The 17,796-nt window shown below is 44.3% G+C and overlaps 2 protein-coding genes across 2 annotated transcripts in view; both read right to left on the bottom strand.

The window, feature by feature from the left end:
- PARP15 (poly(ADP-ribose) polymerase family member 15) overlaps positions 1-1,883 on the bottom strand; it is a 9,670-nt gene extending 7,787 nt beyond the window's left edge. The window contains exon 1 of the mRNA XM_083490414.1: positions 1,667-1,883. The gene's annotated coding sequence lies outside the window, so the exon portion shown is untranslated. The remainder of the gene's footprint in view (positions 1-1,666) is intronic.
- The window catches only part of PARP14 (poly(ADP-ribose) polymerase family member 14), a 51,333-nt gene extending 35,308 nt beyond the window's left edge, over positions 1-16,025 (bottom strand). Inside the window, exons 1-10 of the mRNA XM_083471205.1 lie at positions 15,533-16,025; positions 13,557-13,690; positions 12,513-12,546; positions 12,106-12,303; positions 10,440-10,709; positions 8,727-8,963; positions 5,219-7,485; positions 4,370-4,600; positions 3,538-3,759; positions 1,704-1,883 (exon numbers count right to left, since the gene is read on the bottom strand). Coding sequence (XP_083327331.1) covers positions 1,704-1,883; positions 3,538-3,759; positions 4,370-4,600; positions 5,219-7,485; positions 8,727-8,963; positions 10,440-10,709; positions 12,106-12,303; positions 12,513-12,546; positions 13,557-13,690; positions 15,533-15,728 — 3,969 coding nt within the window. The 5' untranslated portion in view covers positions 15,729-16,025. The remainder of the gene's footprint in view (positions 1-1,703; positions 1,884-3,537; positions 3,760-4,369; positions 4,601-5,218; positions 7,486-8,726; positions 8,964-10,439; positions 10,710-12,105; positions 12,304-12,512; positions 12,547-13,556; positions 13,691-15,532) is intronic.
- Positions 16,026-17,796: the final 1,771 nt, after the last annotated feature.

Below are 17,796 nucleotides of genomic sequence, written 5' to 3'. Positions count from 1 at the left end.
GGCTCCCCCTTCTCCTAAGCATTTAGCTGTAGGATATTTACGTATCCACCCAATGCTTTTCAGGAGATGACTCTTTGTCCTCAGTTCATCATTTTAATAAAGCTTTCACCCCAGTCAGGACTTTGAATTGAATAAAAGCAGCACAGATTGAATCCAATTTGGTCCCCATCAGACACTGGAGCTTTTCAAAAGTAGGCATAGTCGTAGCACAGGGATAAGCAATGCAGTTGCCTCCAGGTGTGGATGAACTACAAAACCCATCATCCCAACACCCATGTTGGCTGGAGCTGGTAAAAGCTTTAGTCCAACAACATCTGGAGGGCACCACATTGCCATCCCTGGTCATGAATGAGCAACATCAAGCCTCAGGCACATGCAGTCTCATTTTCTCTTCTCTGCCCCAGTACAGTGGTACCTTGGTTCTCAAACACCTTGGTTCTCAAACACCTTGGTTCCCAAACACCAAAAACTCAGAAGTGTTCCAGCTTTAGAACATTTTTTGGAAGCCAAACATCCAATGTGGTTGACAGCTATTGTTTCCGGGGCGCCTGCACCAATCAGAAGCTGTGCCGTAGTTTTCGAACATTTTGGAAGTCAAAAAGACTTCCGGAATGTATTAAGTTTGGTGCTTTTGTTTTTGCTATTTATTTTTTGTTTTTGTTTTTGAGGCTTTTTCAGTTAATTTGTTTTTGTGACTGTCTGGAACCCAGTTCAGCTACTGATGGATTGATTGTGTGACTGCAGAAATAGATAAAAAGCCAGTAGAAGCCGCACAGCCTCTTTAAAGAGCGCACGGCTTCTGCGGGAGGTGGGGAATACTCCCAGAGCTTGTCGGGGCTGGTGGGGGAAGGCTTGAGGATAGTAGCCTATTCTGGGGGCTGGGGTCGGGGGAAGCTTGGGCTTCCCCCGCCCCAGCCCCGTGCCTGGGGGGGGGAATATATATTTTTTCTTTATTCCCCCCCCAAAAAAAAGTAGGTGCGCCCTATAGGGTGGAAAATACGGTAATCTGTTTTGCGCTACTTTCTATGGGAAAGCGCGCCTTGGTTTTGGAATGCTTTGGTTTTGGAACGAACTTCTGGAACAGATTAAGACTGAGAACCAAGGTACTACTGTACAGTGAAGGAAGAGGAGGTTGAAAGCATCCAGTCCCTGAGTTAAATAAAATCATTTTTATTTCTTTTGCTAGAATCCACACTGGGAAAAGATGGAGTTTTCCCAGTCCTGGGCATAAAATGGTATTAGTTTGAAGCAGAAGGTGGCTTCTCACAAATCATGCCATAGAAGAGAAAAGTGGAGGGGTGGATACCTAGCAAGACTCACTGCTACCTGAGTTTACTTCACACACTGCTTATTGGGACTAACTTCACCGCTAGAGTCATGGCCAGGACTCCAAAGAGCTGCTGTAGGTTCACACAAGATGCTTGTAGCAGCCCAATGGAACTTGTGAGCTTTTCCTGTTCTAAGGGCTATCCCACAACATATCACAAATGTACTTTCTGAGCGTCCCATTTCAAAATGCAGTTTGTCACATGGCACATGGGATGAAAAATATGCACATACGACTAGCTCTGCTGCTATTTGGCTACTGGCCTATGTAGAGAGAATAAATATATACTGGCTCATCTTCTCCCTTATTTTACATGAAAACCAAAATGTTTCCTGCAGCTTTCCTCAGCTCTGCCAGCTTTTCTTCCTCATTAGGAGATTCCAGAATTCCCAATATTTCTGGGCCAAGCTCCAAACGTTTTGCTTTTTGTTTTTGCAGGGGCTGGTGGGATTTTCTGAAAGCAAGAAGATTTACCTTGACCTAGCTGTTGGGAGCTGTCAGGTACTATATTTGTTTGGCTGGGATTCAGCCTGTTGTTTAATTCATCTGTAAATGCCTAGAGGAGGGGAAAAAATCCACAATAAAAACAGGCTAAAACTTCAAGCAGGCTTTTAGGGTTTCGTTACAATGAACACATTATCAGGAAAAGAGACAAGAAGGGTGCCATGTGGTATTTCTTCTGGAACATCACTGCCTTTGCAGTCACTCTGTTGAAATTATGAAGCCATGTTTACCTTTTAACTGTTTAGATGAGAAGTTTGAAAGAGTATCGGCACTGCCTCTAAAGTTTAAGTCTCTTTCATGAAGGTGGGTAGGACTCGATGTGTGTGTTTAACGCATTCTTGTTGTCTGCATAACTAGCAGAAGCAGAAATATTGTGCCAAATAAACATATGCACTATGAGTCACTGATGATCAGCTATGACAACCTCAAGCCCTGCATGGAGCAGGAGGGTAACCCTTGCCAGCAGGGCTTGAAATTACAGCAGGGCCTGCTTTCCGCATGACTTGGCTACACTCCACAGAGTTCCTGATCAGAAACTCCCATTTGGTGTCAAAATTCAAAAGGCATTGTATACAAGCCCCACTTGCCAAGGAACAATCAGGAGCACAACTATTCCTTTGAAGCTGCATCTTTACCTGACATCAGGACAGGGGGTGGATGGGAGAAAGAGACTTCATAATAGGCAAAATTGGGACACCTGCTAGGATTAATTTACACCAGTGAGCCAGAGGTTCCTTTCCAGTGATTTATGGTGCAAAAGAACCAGCTTTTGTAAAGCAGAAAAGCTGTTTGCAAATACTACTCAAGCAAGACCCGCTTTTGACAATACACTAGACGTGGGCTGCATTCTTTTGTAGCATCTAACCCTAAGCAGAGGGTATCAAATGGTCCAAATAAGCAAGCTGCATAGCTTCAGTGCCCATTTGTTTCACTTCCCAACCAATCCAGCACTGAGAAATAACTGACTGACATCAAATTTGCTATGCTTTCTGACAGCTGCCTCTGCCAACCTGGTGTTGTCCAGATGTTCTGAACTACAGCTCCAATCAGTTGTGGTCCAAAATATCTGAAGGGCACCAGTTGACAAAGGCTATCCTGCAGTTTCAATGAAATTCTCCTTCCCTCCATTTTCCTAGGACTAGAGTAGCTCATGTGCTGTTCTTCAGATGTTATTGGACTACAACTCTCATCGTCCCTAACCATTGGTCATGATGGCTGGGGCTGATGGGAGTTAGAGTCCAACAACACCATGAGGACACTGCACTGGTTACCCCCGTCTAAGGAGAAGAAGCCACAAAAAAACACATTTGGTGGGCAGGGGGTCACATTTCTATGCGGCACTTGAGTATTTGCGATCTAGCCTATATCACCTAGTTGAGAAAAGTAGAACAGGTAGGATGATGTTAGGGGTATCATCAAACTGGAAGAGGATTTTTTCTTGCACTGAGGCAGTAATTTCATTGATGCAGATTGTCCCAGCCAGCTTTTCTGCCTCACTGTCTGTGTGTTAATGTACAATATAGGAGCAAGATAACACATTGGCCATACAAGAAGGAGAAGCTTCATATTTTGAGGGACATGCTGGATCTGATTTTTTTGTGGGGGGAGAGAGAAACTGCTCCTGTAACACTTAGGATCTTCTAAAGCTATCTTTAATATCAAATAGCTGTCTTTAACAAAAGGGATGCTGCAAAAATGATAGTTACCTTGATGGTATCCGTATCACTCGGATGCAGAACAAAATGAACTTCTTTAAGAGAGCGGGGATTCGCTTTCCGACTGAATTTGAACACCTCGTCGAACATTGCTTTAGCAACAAACTGCTTGGGAAATAGTAGGTTACCCGTCCCAATGGCTGGGATCGCGATGGAATTCAGAGAAAGCTGCTCAGTGGTTTCCAGACATTCTTCAACAATCTCTCCCAGGATCTGGAGGCCGGAAAAGGAAACATTTTAGAACCTGCAGTTTAAGCGTTTCTTGACAGGTAGCATCTTCTAGATATCTGCCATTAAATGGTTCCCAAGACAAATCAAATTAGTTGTTTGAATGCAACTCTTTCCAAGACAGCCAGCACAGCTGAATTAATCCAGATAAAAGGAAATGCGTGTGAGTTGACTAGGTCGGTGCTGAACTTCCCCAAACCAGCAAGATGAAAAACATCTAAATCTGGATGGGCTGAAGGCAGCTATTCAACTGAAATTGGAGCATAACAAATCTCCGGTCAGTTTTTCTGAACACTTGACTAGTGGAAGCTGGTCCATTGGGGAAAATGGCGGTAGTGCCCTCCAACCTCAGTCTGCTTGCAGCCAGCTCCCCACCTGCCTGCCTTCTCCCTCACAAGCAACCCCTAGTGCCACCACCTGACAGTTTCCCCCTCTTCAGCCTTAGTGCTGTCCTTGTAGAACGCAGCAGGCAGGAGGGTGGGCTCGGCCTGCCATTGACTCCAGCTCCACTTTCTGTCGGCTTGCCCACATCCTGCCCCAGCATTCCCAATGGAAACCAGCCACCACTGCATTGGGCGGTAGTATAAAGCCATACCTTAGATTTTTTACCCTGATTCCAAGAAGGCAAATGGGCATGCAGCACATGAAAGCAACCCAGAGCATAGCCATTTGTTTTCAACACACATCCCTCTTTGATGTCCTTTCCTTGGCCTTCTTTAGTCAATTGCTCCTGGAGTTCCATTCCTGCTCGGGCAAGCAGAGCCTTGGAGAGCGGGCCTTTGTCCAGCTGCAGGTCTCTGGAAACGCTGTTGACAATTACATTCGCCTAAAAAAAGAAAAGGGAGAAAGACAAGCCAGGAATAGCACATGACGGCAGGGGACACCAGCCCAGCCCTCGTTGCCAACGCCACCAGAGTGACCCCACCCCCAACACAGCAAAGTGAGGTCCACTTATCTGCCTGCCCATCTGTGCAGAGATGGAAAACCTGCAACCCTCCAGATGTTCTTAGACTTCCAACACAGAGGGGAAATGTTAGAAGTTGCAAAGAGTTCTACCAGCTTTAACTATCATTAAGAACTGACACACTCAAAATCAAGAAGTTGCAAAAGCCATTAACTATTGTAGGGGATGGGAAAGAAGACATTTGTGGAGATTCTGTAATTTTACTCTGTGGCACCTGGGCCAATAATGGTGTAAGCAAGCTTCAATTCATACATATTGCAGTACAGACACATTGCTACTATGCAGGGTCACTAAGAGCAGAAGAGTACCTTCCAACTTCACAATTTTTGAGTCTATGATTCTATAATCTCCTTTGTTTTTTCACCTTTGTGCTTTTCTAATTAACCGCACTGAAGCAGATTTTATTTTAATTGCATTGACCATTTAGTCCACTCTACACTATTTAAAAAGGAGTTTGAAAAAACTGCAGCAGCAACTTACTGTGGAGTCTTCAATTCCCTTTTTCTGTAGTACTATTTTCACACCTTCAGCCGTAGTTATTTCTTGAGGTTCTTTCCTACTCTTTGTAGCGTGGCTCTTAGTTTTGGAGGTTAAGGAAGACTTAGATGGGGGCAGTGTGTCTGTGAATATTTCATTCAAAGCTTCTGACAGTACCCGAACAGTATTTTCGTTAGAGTCCACAAGGAGTATCTCTTTTAGGCAGCCACTCCCAGAGGTTTCTTCCAAGTGTTCCTTAATGGATGTTACAATGGTATGGGCACACTCGTCTAATGGAAATCCAAAAATCCCAGAGCTTATGGCAGGGATGGCTATAGAGCGATGGCTATATGTTTCTGCCAGGTTTAAGCTTTGCTTCACAGCTTCCTTTAACTGTTGGGTACATTTCTCTTTTTCTGAATGGTTCCACCTCGGCCCAACTGCATGGATCAATTCTTTACATGGAAGATTCCAAGCACGTGTTCTAACTGCACGGCCAGGCTTCAAACATCCATACTTCCTGACTAGGTCGTCGCACTCACTTTGCAGCTGTGGGCCAGCCGCTTTTAACAGCGCATATGCAAGGCCACCAATGTGCTTCAGGTCTTCATTGGATGCATTGACCACAACGTCAACCGAGTAACGGGTCAAGTCACCCTTATGAACTGCTACTACGATGCCATCTTCTAGCCTAACTTCGCAGCTTGGCAGTCTCTTTTCTTCAGGTCTATTCACATCTCCGCCCTCCTCTTCACTTTCTTCCGAGCTTTCCTGAATCCTGATCAAACAGTTAAATTGTTGTTTGGCACCAGCAACATATAAATGTTCTTGTTCCTTGAAGAATTCTTTGGCTCCTGGTTTATCTATTACCATTTTAGTACAATACAGAGAGGACAGGGTGTTTTGAAAGAGCTCAAGTCCCTTCAGGACTTCTACCCGGGGTCCTTCCAGGGAAATCAGCCTGCGATTTGCCTGCGTGCCAAAACGGATTGTTATGCCTTGCCGCTCCAATTTAAGCCAACTATTACGCTTCTCCTCTTCCATATACATTGTAACTGCTGTAGATTTAGTCCTGATGGTTTTTTGTATTTTTGTGTTTCTGTCAACAAAATCAAAGATCTTCTGATAGGCACTGCCTACATCTTCGAAATAGCCTGCAATCACTATTTGATCCTCCATCTCCTGAATTCTGATGGTTTCACTTGAACAATTATTCAGTTGTACAATCTTGCACAAACTGTTGGTCAGTTCTTTCCACTCTCTCTTTCTGAGAATCGAATTGTCCTCCAGTTCAACACATTTGCAGGTCAGCTTCGTCTTCATTTCTTCCTCAGCCCGTTGAAGGTCCTGGCGAGCTGCCCCAATCAGTAGAACTGCCTTCTCCTCAAGCTCATAGAATGCATTGATCTTTTTGGACCAAAACAAGAGTTGTGATAGATGTTCATTATCTACATGTTGCATAAAAAGAAGAATGTAAGGATGAACATCAACATATCGTTGGTCCATGCGGGATATCCTTTCAAAAATGTCGCTTTTTATTTTAAAAACTTCAGCAGCTACACCATGCAGTATTATAAGCCCTCTGGAAGCATCATATGCAATCTTTAGATCTGGGTACTCCATGTGGATACTATCCTGTAGTCCAGCATTGTTTAAAATAGTGTATTTTCCAGCAACAACAGGAACAGTTGCCTCTATTGTTTGCTTCTCTCTTTCAATCTTTTTAGCAGCTTTTTCAATCAGCACCTGCATTTCCTCCTCCAAGCACCTGACAGCTTCTGGTGCCCCAACCAAGACAACTATCCCCTTTGCAATATCGGGCAAGATCCAAATGTCATCTTTTACTATGTTATTTCTTATGGCTTCCCAGATTTCAGCGTTCAATACACACTTGGCAACCTTCTGCTTGGACAGGAACTGTGTCAAACGGGTAGAAACATTTTCTTGCCAGGTCTTGACCAAGAAGCTTTTCTGCTTAGATAAGGCAAGAGAAGGGCGCAGGGTAATTTCTGGGTGTGAACAATGCCTAGCAGGCCACTCAACCTCACAATAGCAACCTGCCATTGCACGGCTGATTTCCTCAAGTCCCTGTGGATTCTGCTGTAAAAATTGCCAGTGGTAGGGATCTATCGGCAGTCCGATTGGGTCCGGCATCCTAATTTGTGATCTCTCTTTCCCGTAGAGAGCTGCTCCCAAAGAGGCATAGTATGGATGGACAAGAACTGGCACACTGTTAAAAGAATGCTTCCGCTTCAAGACGGTAGTTACATCTTTAAAAAAGAGAGAAAGAGGAGATACAACTACCATAAATACAACATGATCAACTCCAGATTAGTGTGCAACTCCCTCCACGTAACCCAACACTTACTGCTCTGCACTGCATAGCCCCCTCCACACCACATTAGACTTGGACAGAGTTCAATAATGTAATTTAATCGTCACCCCACATGGCCAATGGGTTTCTCTTCCCTCCTTCAGATGCCAAGATTGCTCAGAATCACTTCCAGTTGCCTTCCCTGTGACCATTTCACTTTCTGGAAGAGTTTCTGATTTCTGTCAGAAGGGTCAAATATCCACCTGCTTGTTCCTTCAGCCACACCTAGTTGTGTCAGTACACCATTCCAGCCTGCTTTCCTCCACCAGCCCTGCCAACACCCTCATCACTATTGCTTTCAAATTTCCTACCTTCTCCAGGTTCTCTCAAACTAAAACTGGTACAGAGGCTTGTATTTTGTTTGGTGCCCCCGCTTTGCAATCAAAATGACTACACTCAAGACTAAACTCAAGGAATGAGCTGCGCTTCTCCTAATACATCAGTTCCACAAACTAATACAGTATAGCCTAGGATAAATTATTACAATGCAATCCTAGGTATGTTTACTTAGAAGCGTTCAATAGGGCTTAGTGGCTTTTGCATGGACAGGCCATCTTGGCAACTCTGGCTGTTTTCCTATATTATATTCAGCAGAGACCTAGAACAGCCTCTCAAACTTCATTGCAAAAGAGGTTGGAGAAACAACTGTGGCTTGTTTGCTCATGAGAGAAAATTCATGAAACAAACCATGGCTTCGTGAGATGCATAACCACAGCCAATGTCAGCTTGGCAAACTTTTCTCTTCTAAGAATTACAAAAACAACAGAAAGACCCACAAATATGAAAATATACCGTACCTTCAATGTGCTCAAGTATTTATTTTATTTGTTCATACCATGACATTATTAATAAGCTGTTATATACAAGAAAGCTGCTCATTTCAAGTATATTTTCATATTTTTTGGTTTTTTTCTGATGTTTGTATTTTGGTACTTAGGGACTCTTGCTGCATATTGTACTTCATTCTCTTCCCAAAAGTCAGAAAGCTAGGCAAGTTGATGTTTTCTTGTTCTTCCTACCTTCTCTGCCTACAAGCCACCTGATTACCACCAAAATACATTGATCACAATGATTATTACCCTGCTATTCGCAATAATCCAGGATTATGAGCCCACCTTATCAAGTAGTACAAATTACCTTTGCTATCCTGAAAAGTAACCACAGCCGAATTCTCTTCCTGAAGGTAGTTGACATCTGACACTGGTCCACCTCCATGCTTCTTGCTTTCAAAATAGACACTGATGAAGTCCTGAGAGATGCGAGGTGGGATGTCTTCTACCAGAATGCTTTTTGTCACCTCCAGAGAATGTGCAGAAATGTGTAATTGCTTAGCCCTATGGTACTGATTGAAGTCTTTGATAAATTGGTCTATTTCTAAAAGAGAATTTAAAGAAATAGCAGTAAGCAACACAATTAACTATGTGTACTGAGTATTCTGGGACGCGGGTGGCGCTGTGGGTTAAACCACAGAGCTTAGGGCTTGCTGATCAGAAGGTCGGCAGTTCGAATCCCCACGATGGGGTGAGCTCCCATTGCTAGGTCCCTGCTCCTGCCAACCTAGCAGTTCGAAAGCACATCAAAGTGCAAGTAGATAAATAGGTACCGCTCCGGCGGGAAGGTAAACGGTGTTTCCGTGCGTTGCTCTGGTTCGCCAGAAGCGGCTTAGTCATGCTGGCCACATGACCCGGAAGCTGTCTGTGGACAAACGCCGGCTCCCTCGGCCTACAGAGCGAGATGAGCGCGCAACCCCATAGTCGGTCACGACTGGACCTAATGGTCAGGGGTCCCTTTACCTTTACTGAGTATTCACCAAGCTGCCCCAAGGTGCAGTCACTCACATCTTCAGTCTATTCCCATTATTTCTCTCCACTGCACAGGATTTCACCTTGTCTTCCCCATCTCCTCTTCTTGTATCTCATTCCAGTTCCAAATTCACACCCCCAAGAAACAATTCTGATTAAGCTCACTGTATCTTCCTTCAATCACCCTTCTGTTCATATGGCCAGGATGACTGTAGCGACAGAACCTTTCCCTTCTCTGCTGCCTTTGTGATGGCAAAATTAATCCAATCCAAAAGAAAGACCATGTGTCTTCTTGATATACCCAGTATGGCACAACTCTTGTCATACAGACAGGACAATCTAGAGTTGCCAAGCAAACACATGCACTCAGAAACATCACATCAGGAGCTGCAACATTCAACCAATGCATCGGTGAGTTCAAGGGTGGGGAACATTTGGCCCTTCAGATGTTGCTCAGCCCCAGCAAGCATGTACAACAGCCAGGGATGATGGGAACTGTAGTTCCGCAACATCTACGGGGCTAAAAGCTTGGCAGGCCTGGGCTAAACACAATTTTTTAAAGCTTTCAACAGACAAAAAGGTGCACTGGTACATTAGGCGGTGCTAGATAAATTTAAGGATGTTATTTTTAACACAAGCATTTCTAAACATGGCAGGTGGCAAGCACTGTCTCAGGAGGGAACCCACATACTTGAACAAAGCAAAGGTTTTAGACACTTGCTGAGTTTCAGAAGGAATACTCTCAAGGGCTTGCCATTACCAGAGCCCCATCACTTCTGCTAGGGAGAGGGAACCTGTGGCGCTCCAGATATTACTGGACTGCAGCTCCCATCATCCCTGGCTGGGGATGAAGGGACTTATAGAGACCAGCTACATCTAGAGGTCCACCTGTGCCCTATTCCTAAGTTAAACACTATGGGGCACGTTCCAACAAGTTCAACGCTGAGTAGAAACCCGTTTTCCTTTCCTTTTCCAATTGCCTGGCTCCTTTAAAAGGGGAGCGGGGAGGAGACCTTATTTAATACCTTTTATCCATTCTCTCTCTTACCTATAGGCTTGATGAAACTGAGTACAGCAGCACTGAGCTCCGGCAAAATTTCCACAGTGAAATCCTTGTCCGATTCTGATAAGCCACTGGTGTTTTCTACCAACAGAACCAGCATGCATTCTTCTACAGGCTCTTGCAAATCGTTCTGAACAACAGCGAGAGAAGCCGACATTTGCGACGCAGCTTGGGCGGTCTCCTGCTGGGGCTGTCTGACTTGAAGTGCAGTTTTATTTACTACGTGACTCTCTCTTTTCAAAACTTCCTGAGCATCTAGTTGGAAAGAAGCACAAAGAATAATGACAACCTCCTGTTCCAGATACCTGAACAAAACATCACCCACTAGAAAAACCTTATTATTCTGGACAGTGTCGGCATATTCTTGATGTGTACACATTCCCTGCCTCCTCACATCATGCTCCTTCAGCTCAAGATCCCATTTCAAGCTTCTGGCCCAGCATGTGGAGAAAATATTTAAGGTGGTTATTGTATTTTCGCACCCTCTCATCACCAAGGCTCACGGTAGGTGATGGTTTAAAATGGAGAATAAACACTTGCTTAATTTATTCATTATTCATACTAGCAGCCTGTTGAGCCCAGGGCAGGTTACATAAAATATCAGTGGTGTTGTTGTTATTACTATTATAATTTATTACCAGCCCTTCCACCTAAGATCTCAAGGCATATCACAACAACTGAAATACAGTACAGTTGTACCTTGGTTTTCAAACAGCTTAGTTCTCGAACATTTTAGCTCCCAAACGCCACAAACCCGGAAGTGACTGTTCCGGTTTGCGAACGTTCTTTTGGAAGTCGAACATCTGACGGGGCTTCCGATTCCTGCAGCCAATCGGAAGCCGTGCTTTGGTTTCCGAACGTTTTGGAAGTTGAAAGGACTTCTGGAACAGATTCTGTTCGACTTCCAAGGTACGAATGTATTAAAAACAACTGAAAATAAAGTGAGTCCTCCAAATATACATCTCAAGTGTCAAAGGCCAGGGTAAAAAAGTGAATCTTCAGCATTTGCCAGAATGGTGGTGCCAGATACACCTCTGTGGGGAGTTCAACGACTTAGGGGCCACCACCGAGAATGCCCTCTCCCAGGCCACCACTGCTGGCGTGAAATTCTGAGGGTGGTAGAACAACCAGGAGGTTTCCCTTTGTCAAATTTAGCGCCCAATAGGGCCTGTAGGGAAGGAGGCAGTCTGTCAGGTATCTGAGGACCAAGTCTTTTAGGGCTTTAAACAATAACACCTTGAACTGAACCCAGAAATGAACTGACAACCAGTGTAGCTGTTCTAATACAAGGGTTATGAGATCTAAATGGAATTCCAGCCAGTAACCTGGCTGCTGTGTTTTCACAGTTGGAAGGAATCCAGAGGGTCATCTAGTCCCGGCAGTGCAGGACCAATTGAAGTTTCCAAGTAGTCTTCAAGGGCAGCCCCCCATAAAGCACACTGCAGGGGCAAGCAGGACCAGAGGCAAAAGTGAGCAGGGGAGTAGAGGCAATTTATTCCTTTGTTCCGTAGGCTACATTCCAGCCAACCAAAAATGGCTTGGGGAGAGGAAGTGATCTGGGAAAAGTCCAAGGCCGAGGGGCACGTTTGGCTCATGGGTCTGAGGTTCCCCACCCGTTGTAATATATGTAACAAGCCCTGTCTAAAGATACCTTCTTTGTTTGCAAAGGTGATGATGAATTGTTCTCCATCTTTAAGGCAGGACTTAATGGGGCCCCCGCCAGAGTGCTTCTTACTTTCGAAGTACATCTCTATAGTCTCCAGCTCAAGTTCGTTCCCCACAGGTGTCACTACCACTTCATTGAATTCTTCCTGGGTCACCAACTTTTCTGGCACATCTTTTGGAAGTTCTAGAATCAAAAGGCAAAGAAAGACAATGTTTCCTACACTGACTACAAACCAGCCAAACCCATCCCAATTTAAAAAAAAGAAAAGAAAAAGTTCTCCAAATAGCAGAATTTGAATATTCTTTCCCAGAAAGAAGCATACTTACAAGGCTTGTATAAAAACAAAAAGTAACTCATTGTTGCTTCCCAGGATATTTTTAAAAGTAACTTACCCAGATCTTTGGGTTCTTCAGCTGTAACAGGCTTCTGAAAGCAAGACAAAAGTAAGGCATCAGAAAGCAAACCCTCTGCCCAGAGTAAAACAATGAAATATTCCTCCATACGGTCTGTCCTACCAATCCAAGAAACCCATGTGAGTTGAAAACACAGAATGTCAGCCTTAGTCATGTGCTCTGCACACCTGCCTGGGAGTATGTCTCATTGAATAATGGGATTTACTTTTGAGTAAGTATGGATATGATTTAAAGCTGCTGTTTTAACGTCCAAGACTTCAGGGAACTCTTTCCATACTGACTGATGTTGATAAATTCCAGACTACCTGCCACAGACCCCTGAATGATGCTGCAAAAGGATTTCGGGACATATGCTAGGGCCTAGAGTTTACACAGGGCATTTGCGAGGCCTGCTGAGCCTCATTATCACCCCAACCAACTGATAATGTACCCAATGCATCCCTAAAAACCGAAGGAGGACAGTAGTGGGAACACAAGCTACCTTTCAGGAAACTTTTCTGCTACTCCTGATATTCACGGAACTCTTGATAAGGTTCCAGGGAATCCTAGAGTTCTCGGGGACAGAGTTTGAACATCACATTACAGTAGTACCTCAGGTTAAGAACTTAATTCGTTCTGGATTCGTTCTGGAGTTCCGTTCTTAACCTGAAACTGTTCTGAACCTGAGGTACCACTTTAGGTAATGGGGCCTCCCACTGCCGCCGCCATGTGATTTCTGTTCTCATCCTGAAGCCAAGTTCTTAACCCAAGGTACTATTTCTGGGTTAGCAAAGTCTGTAACCAGAAGTGTCTGTAACTGTACTTGGGGACCCTCAACAAATACATCCCTTCTTAGTCATGGTCTCCATCACTGTGTCACGTTTCAGCCTCTGTAGCTACTGGAATTGCTTCTGCATGGAAGATGCAATATACACTGTATTCCCCAAGTGCAAATTCACTCCTAGGGTGATCAGAATGCAGAGAGGCAAAAAGGATTTTTGGCTATGCAAATAGTTTCAGAGTAGAACTGCATGTAACATTTACCGGACTTGCATTTGGTTCTTGCCGGGGCTCATCGTCAGCTGCTGCCTCAGGAGGCAAGGAGACGGCCAGCTTCAATTTCTTTTTTTCAGGCACATCAAGTTCATGCTTGTTCATGTTAAGGACTCTCTGCCTCACTAAAACGGAAAACAGGAAAGCCATCATTGTATCAAGATAACCTTAGCTTTTAGCCGTATGATACCATCACAAACCTGCCTCATACTGTCAGACCAATGGGCCACCTAATCCACACATTAAAAAAAGTCAAACTGTGAGCAAGCAATTACATGGGCATTCAAGAGGGGAAATGGCAAGTGATTTGCTTCTTCCCCAATCCTGCAAACCACGGATTGCATTAGAATTACATCCAAACCCAGGCTCATGGGTTGTCTCCTTCAGACAAACCATGAGTCATAAGCCACAGAACAAGCATTGACTACAGCTCATGATTTACCTGGAGTGAGGCAACACACAAGTCTGGGTTCAGACACAATGCTAAGCCAAAATACCCACACACTTACTTGTTCACACTTAACCATGATTTAGCTTGTGTGAGAACCAGGCCTCTGACTGGTAGAGGCGTTCTGATGGGAATCTTTACCAGCCCTCCACCTATATTAGCAGAAATAAATGGGAGGTACATAATCCTGATACATGCTGTTCAATGGCACATCTTAGAAATCTAAATATTTTAAAAAGGGAAAGGAAGTTTAGATGCATTTATTTGCCTTAACCCAAAACCACGAACTCCACGCAACTCAAATAAATAAGTCTACACTACTGTGTAGACACAACTGCAGCTATGCCGTTCTTTTTCTCAATTCAGATTGAAGCAGGTTTGGGAAGAAACGCATCCAAATGATGCTGAGGTAAATCAACAGCTGAGGTAACTGTAATCTCAATAAAAGTTAAAATTGTGGTATTTTAACTTTTGTAGTAGAGTTGCAATTTTTTCTTGATTTTACTGCTTTATCTTTTGTAAACCACTTTGAAGGTGTGTGTTTTTTACAATCAAGCAGTGTACGTGTTGTGAAATAAATAAATAAATATAAAATGTAGGATTTTGTAAGAAATAACAGGATAGTGACTGCACCTCTTCCCAAACTAGTGGGGAGAAACCTCAGGATGCAAACTAAATGGGAGGGCTGTAAACAGCCTTATATTGTTAGTAAAATAAGGGGCTGCACCCCCTCACTATGAAATACTACATTTTTTTATTTACTTCAGGTTTAAGAAGTGAACACTGCTAGCCACAAACAAAGAAAGAACTAGCATGTAAGAGGGTCCCGAGTTTAGAAACCAGAAGTGAAACTTAACATTTATTGATTCCTGGAAAAGAAAGCTGAGAAGCAATCACAAATAGACTATTCAAGCAAACAAAAAATTCAGCCTCTCTTTCGAGGCAAACCTATAGATGTCTATGCAGAAGCCCCATTAAGAACCATGGAAATTACTCCCCCCGTAAGCATGTATAAGCTTACTCTACCATGTACTGGTATCTGTTTGCCTCCTGATTTTTCTTTCTCATACTTTAAAAAAAACAAACAACTGTGCTGGGGTTGCTGCTATTCTCTCCGTTTCCGCTGCAAGGCCACCATTTCTGCAACTGGAAGGGCTCCTTCTAAAACTTGGCGACTTGTATACAGTATTAACTAAAACAAAGTCGAAGAATATTCATCTTTCGCAGTGGGTCATCAAAACTCCTTTTAAGGTGAACCATCCTCAATCAGCGGGCGCAGGCAGTGGACACGTCAAAGTAAAAGAACGCCATGCATTTTATTTGTTACAGAAAACACTTTCACTGAGGCTTACTTCTGAGTAGACGCATACTACGCAGCGCCCTATCAGACGGATTTCTACACCCAGAAAGCACCGTCCCACCATGGGGATTGATTCATTTCCTTTCCCCAATAAATATATTGAGTTCCTCCCATATATTGTCAACAAGTCGGGAACCAAACAAGCTCCCCCCAACCCACCTTCTTCCTCTGCGAAGCAGACCACTACCCGCTCCTCCTTGCCGGCTTCCACATGGATCTTGCACTCTCCACCTCCTGATCTCTTCGAACTCTGGAAGTAGAGCAAAAGCTTATTCTTCAGGCTTTTGGAAATCTTGCAGCCCCAATTCGCTTCCACCAAGACTGGGAAAATGTAGACCTCCTCCCTCTCAGCCATCTTGGGAAATGGCTGAGCTTAGAAGTAGTTTCTCGCTCAAATGCAAAAAGAGAGAGCAGCAGACTCGTTTTACTTTCGATTTTCGTTCCCACTATAACCCCTCCTTTCCGCTTCAAGCCTTCCCATTTTGCTCTGAGCACAAACAGCTCAGCCTTAGAAGTTGTTTCTCGCGTCCCGGCTGACTTCTGAAAAGTTTCGCGTTATCTTAAGGGAGGGGGGCATCTGAACGTGTGCAGAGCGCACATACTAAATAACGTCGTAAAGGGTCTACAAGGGGGACGCTCCTTTTTCTAGTAGTCTTGAGCAGCTTCGGCACCTTTTATTTTGGAGATTAATCTACCTTACCGTCTTATCTTCCTTACCTAAACGTTCGAACATCCTGTCTTTTTATCTGACTAGTCCTTATTAACAGAATAACCGGGGTGGGGGGACTACAACGGGGCGGAGCGAAACTGAGAATCATCCATTTCTAAAAAGCACTCAGTGATATTTGCCAATCATGTCTACTTAGAAGTAAGTCCCACGGAATGCAATGGGACTTGCTCCCGTGTAAGTGTATCTCTAGGATCAGATTATTCCTCTGGGAAAAGATACGGGGACAATTCAAACTTCATCGACATCCTTGAACTAACTGTTCAGTGGATGCTCATCCGCTGTTTTATTTCCGCGAAGCGTTAGCTCGCTGGAAAGCCGAATGAGGAAATGAAAATAATTCAGTTTGGAAAGCCCCAGATGGCGTCAGAGATTTCAGAGTACTGTTTGTTGTGAGCCCTTCTGAAGAAGAGGAAAATTAGAAGCAGATCCAAGGCTATTCCTTGGCTAATCTGATGGAGCTTTTATTTATCATGTGGTCGTGTCTTTTTTTTTAAAGAAAAGCATTTATTAAGAGCGATTTATTTATTTTTTTACTAAATATTGTGCTGTGTCATTAATGGGTCAAGGAGATATAGGATTCCATCCTGAAAGGTCAGGTGAAATAATCTGTTCTAGTTGTTCAATGCATGAGTGCAATAATCTTGCCAAATTTTCAATTTTGAACCCAAAGCATCAAAATTGTCATTGGACCTCAGAATCGGGAGGTGGGAGGCAGAAACGAGGATGTTCCTCCCCCCCCCGCCCCCCAGGGATAAGGAATATGTGCCCCTCCATGTCCTTTTGGGAGCCAGCTCCCATCAACCCCAACCAGCAATGACAACTAGCACTAGGCATAGTGATGGCAGTAGGGTTCCCAGTCATAAACACCATCCTTCACAACCCCAACATAAATGACAGGGGTGTGGGTGTGTTGCAAAAATATTTCAGGCATTCAAGAAGCAAACAATATTCCAGTTTAGACAAACTGACAGGAAAGTCCTGGGAGGATCTTAGATAAGCTGCCTTCAGGGGATTCCTTCATCCTTCTTGGCTGGAGTACATTTGTTCATCCTCTCCATCTAGGCCAGCATGGTTTAAAGGTGCCTTGGGTCAGGGCTGGTGCAAAATCCAATCACCTCTAGCGCATGGGCACGGAAAACCAAGCAGCAGAGTACCTGGACATGTGCAGTTGTTGTTGCTTGTTGTTGTTTAGTCGTTTAGCCGTGTCTGACTCTTCGTGACCCCATGGACCAGAGCACACCAGGCATTCCTGTCTTCCACTGCCTCCCGCAGTTTGGTCAAACTCATGCTGGTAGCATGTGCAGACAAAGAAAATCCAGTGCTGTGTCCAACTAAACACATGCACAGGCAGCAAAGTTAATCAGTTTACTGAGGTTCAACAGCTTAAGACAGTGGTTTTCAACCAGTGTGCCGTGGCACCCTGGGGTGCCTTGAATGATGGTCAGGGGTTCCTCTTTCCTTCCCTCCCTGTTCTGATGCCCTCTCGCGTCTCTGCCTCCCAAAGGTGTGCACAGCTGTTTGTTGCAGCAGTCGTGGCTACAAGCTCCGCAGGCGCTCTGGGGCTGGGCCAGGGGGTGCTGGTTGTCAGGAGCTGAGGCAGCCTTGGAATAAGCAAGCAAGAGAGGGAGTAAACCCAGCCAGCTAGTCTGCTGGCCCTTGCTATTGGGAATGGACAGCCAAGTGGGAGGCCAGG

The sequence above is a fragment of the Podarcis liolepis genome (genome assembly GCF_965112155.1).
Source record: "Podarcis liolepis genome assembly, chromosome: 1".
Taxonomy (NCBI): domain Eukaryota; kingdom Metazoa; phylum Chordata; class Lepidosauria; order Squamata; family Lacertidae; genus Podarcis; species Podarcis liolepis.
This window is presented reverse-complemented; position numbering and strand designations above follow the sequence as displayed.